Source organism: Triticum aestivum, unplaced genomic scaffold, assembly GCF_018294505.1.
Source record: "Triticum aestivum cultivar Chinese Spring unplaced genomic scaffold, IWGSC CS RefSeq v2.1 scaffold183316, whole genome shotgun sequence".
In the NCBI taxonomy this organism is placed as follows: Eukaryota; Viridiplantae; Streptophyta; class Magnoliopsida; order Poales; family Poaceae; genus Triticum; species Triticum aestivum.
Genome location: NW_025273604.1, coordinates 1 through 1,340, shown reverse-complemented (window position 1 = coordinate 1,340; position 1,340 = coordinate 1). Strand labels below are relative to the sequence as shown.

The window sequence follows — 1,340 nt, the reverse complement described above, 5'->3', positions numbered from 1 at the left end:
GGCGGGGCAGCGGGGCGGCGGGAGGCGGGAGGTGGCGGGCGGTGGGCGGACGACGCGACGACAGGGACGGGCTCGGGCGGGGCGGGGAGGCGGACGGCGGGGACGGGCTCGGGCGGGGCGGCGGCCAAATCGGGGCGGCGGGGCAGCGGCCAAATCATGGCGCGGTGGGACGGCGGGGGACGGCGGTGGCGGCTGAATCGAGCGCGCCGGCGCCGGCGGCTCCCTGTCGGGTGGAGGAGGAGGGGAGGCAGTTGGGGGAAAATTCCCACCCGCGTGCGTGCGTTGACTGAAATGTGGGCACCTTCAGTTTTGCCTCTCAATCTGCACTAGTGCAGGTCCAGTGGGGAAATGAGGGTGCAGCCTTCAAAAAATGTTGAGGGTTAAAGGGTTTGAGGGTTCTGTTCCGCACCAAGTTTAGGCCTCAACCCTCAAAAAAACAGTTATTTTGAGGGTTTGACCAATTTGAGGGCATCCAAGGTTGAACCAAGGATTCTCATCCATCCGTTGCTCAACGAGCACAACCAAGCCGAAGTCATCGTGTGTTGTCTTCACCACTTGCCCAGGCAGACGTTGCTGGCTCAGGAGAAGTCATTGGCCTAGCAAATGATAGGTTTAGACAAACTAGTGTGCTTGATTTTCTCGGTGGTAAATGCACATGGTCAAAATAAAATGACAAGTACAAGTACAAGACAAATACACGATGGAATATCTATGGGCCAGGAGCAGGCACACAATTGTGGAATATAACCAACTTATTTCCTTGGTGACTAATTTTCCACGGCCGAAGCACGACAATTCAGTAATAACCTGCTGATGTCTATAGAGCAAGTGCAGGCACAGGCACCCGAACTGTGGCATGCAGCCAGAGGTCGCCCTTCCTCCTGGCCGTGACCCCGAGCTGCTCCTCCATGTGCAGCCCACCGGCGGGGAGCTCCCAGTCGAAATGGAAGAGGAAGCTGGCCAGTGCGAGCTCCACGACCGCAAGGCCAAAGGCGATCCCAGGGCACATCCTCCGGCCGGCGCCGAACGGCACGAACTTGAAGTTGGTTCCCTTGAAGTCCAGCGCCGCCTCCTCTTCGAACCTCTCCGGCCTGAACTCCTCGGCGTCGGCGCCCCAGGTCGCCGCGTCCCGGCCGATGGCCCACGCGTTGACGAGCACCATGGCGCCCTTGGGCACGGTGTAGCCGAGGACATGTCGGGACTCGGGGCACTCCCGCGGGAGCAGCAGCGGCGCCGCCGGGTGCAGCCGGAGCGTCTCCTTGAGCACGAGACGCAGGTAGTGCAGGTCCGGCAGGGCCTCCTCTCGGACGCGGCTCTCCCCGGCCAGGGCGGATCGCACC

General features: G+C 61.8%; 1 protein-coding gene across 1 annotated transcript; it reads right to left on the bottom strand.

Moving 5' to 3' along the window:
* Positions 1-664: 664 nt before the first annotated feature.
* LOC123178261 (alpha-humulene 10-hydroxylase-like) lies at positions 665-1,336 on the bottom strand (the record flags this gene model as incomplete). The annotated part of the gene is made up of 1 exon (XM_044591429.1): positions 665-1,336. A coding segment is annotated over one exon (519 nt), but the record flags the coding sequence as incomplete, so codon positions are not given.
* Positions 1,337-1,340: the final 4 nt, after the last annotated feature.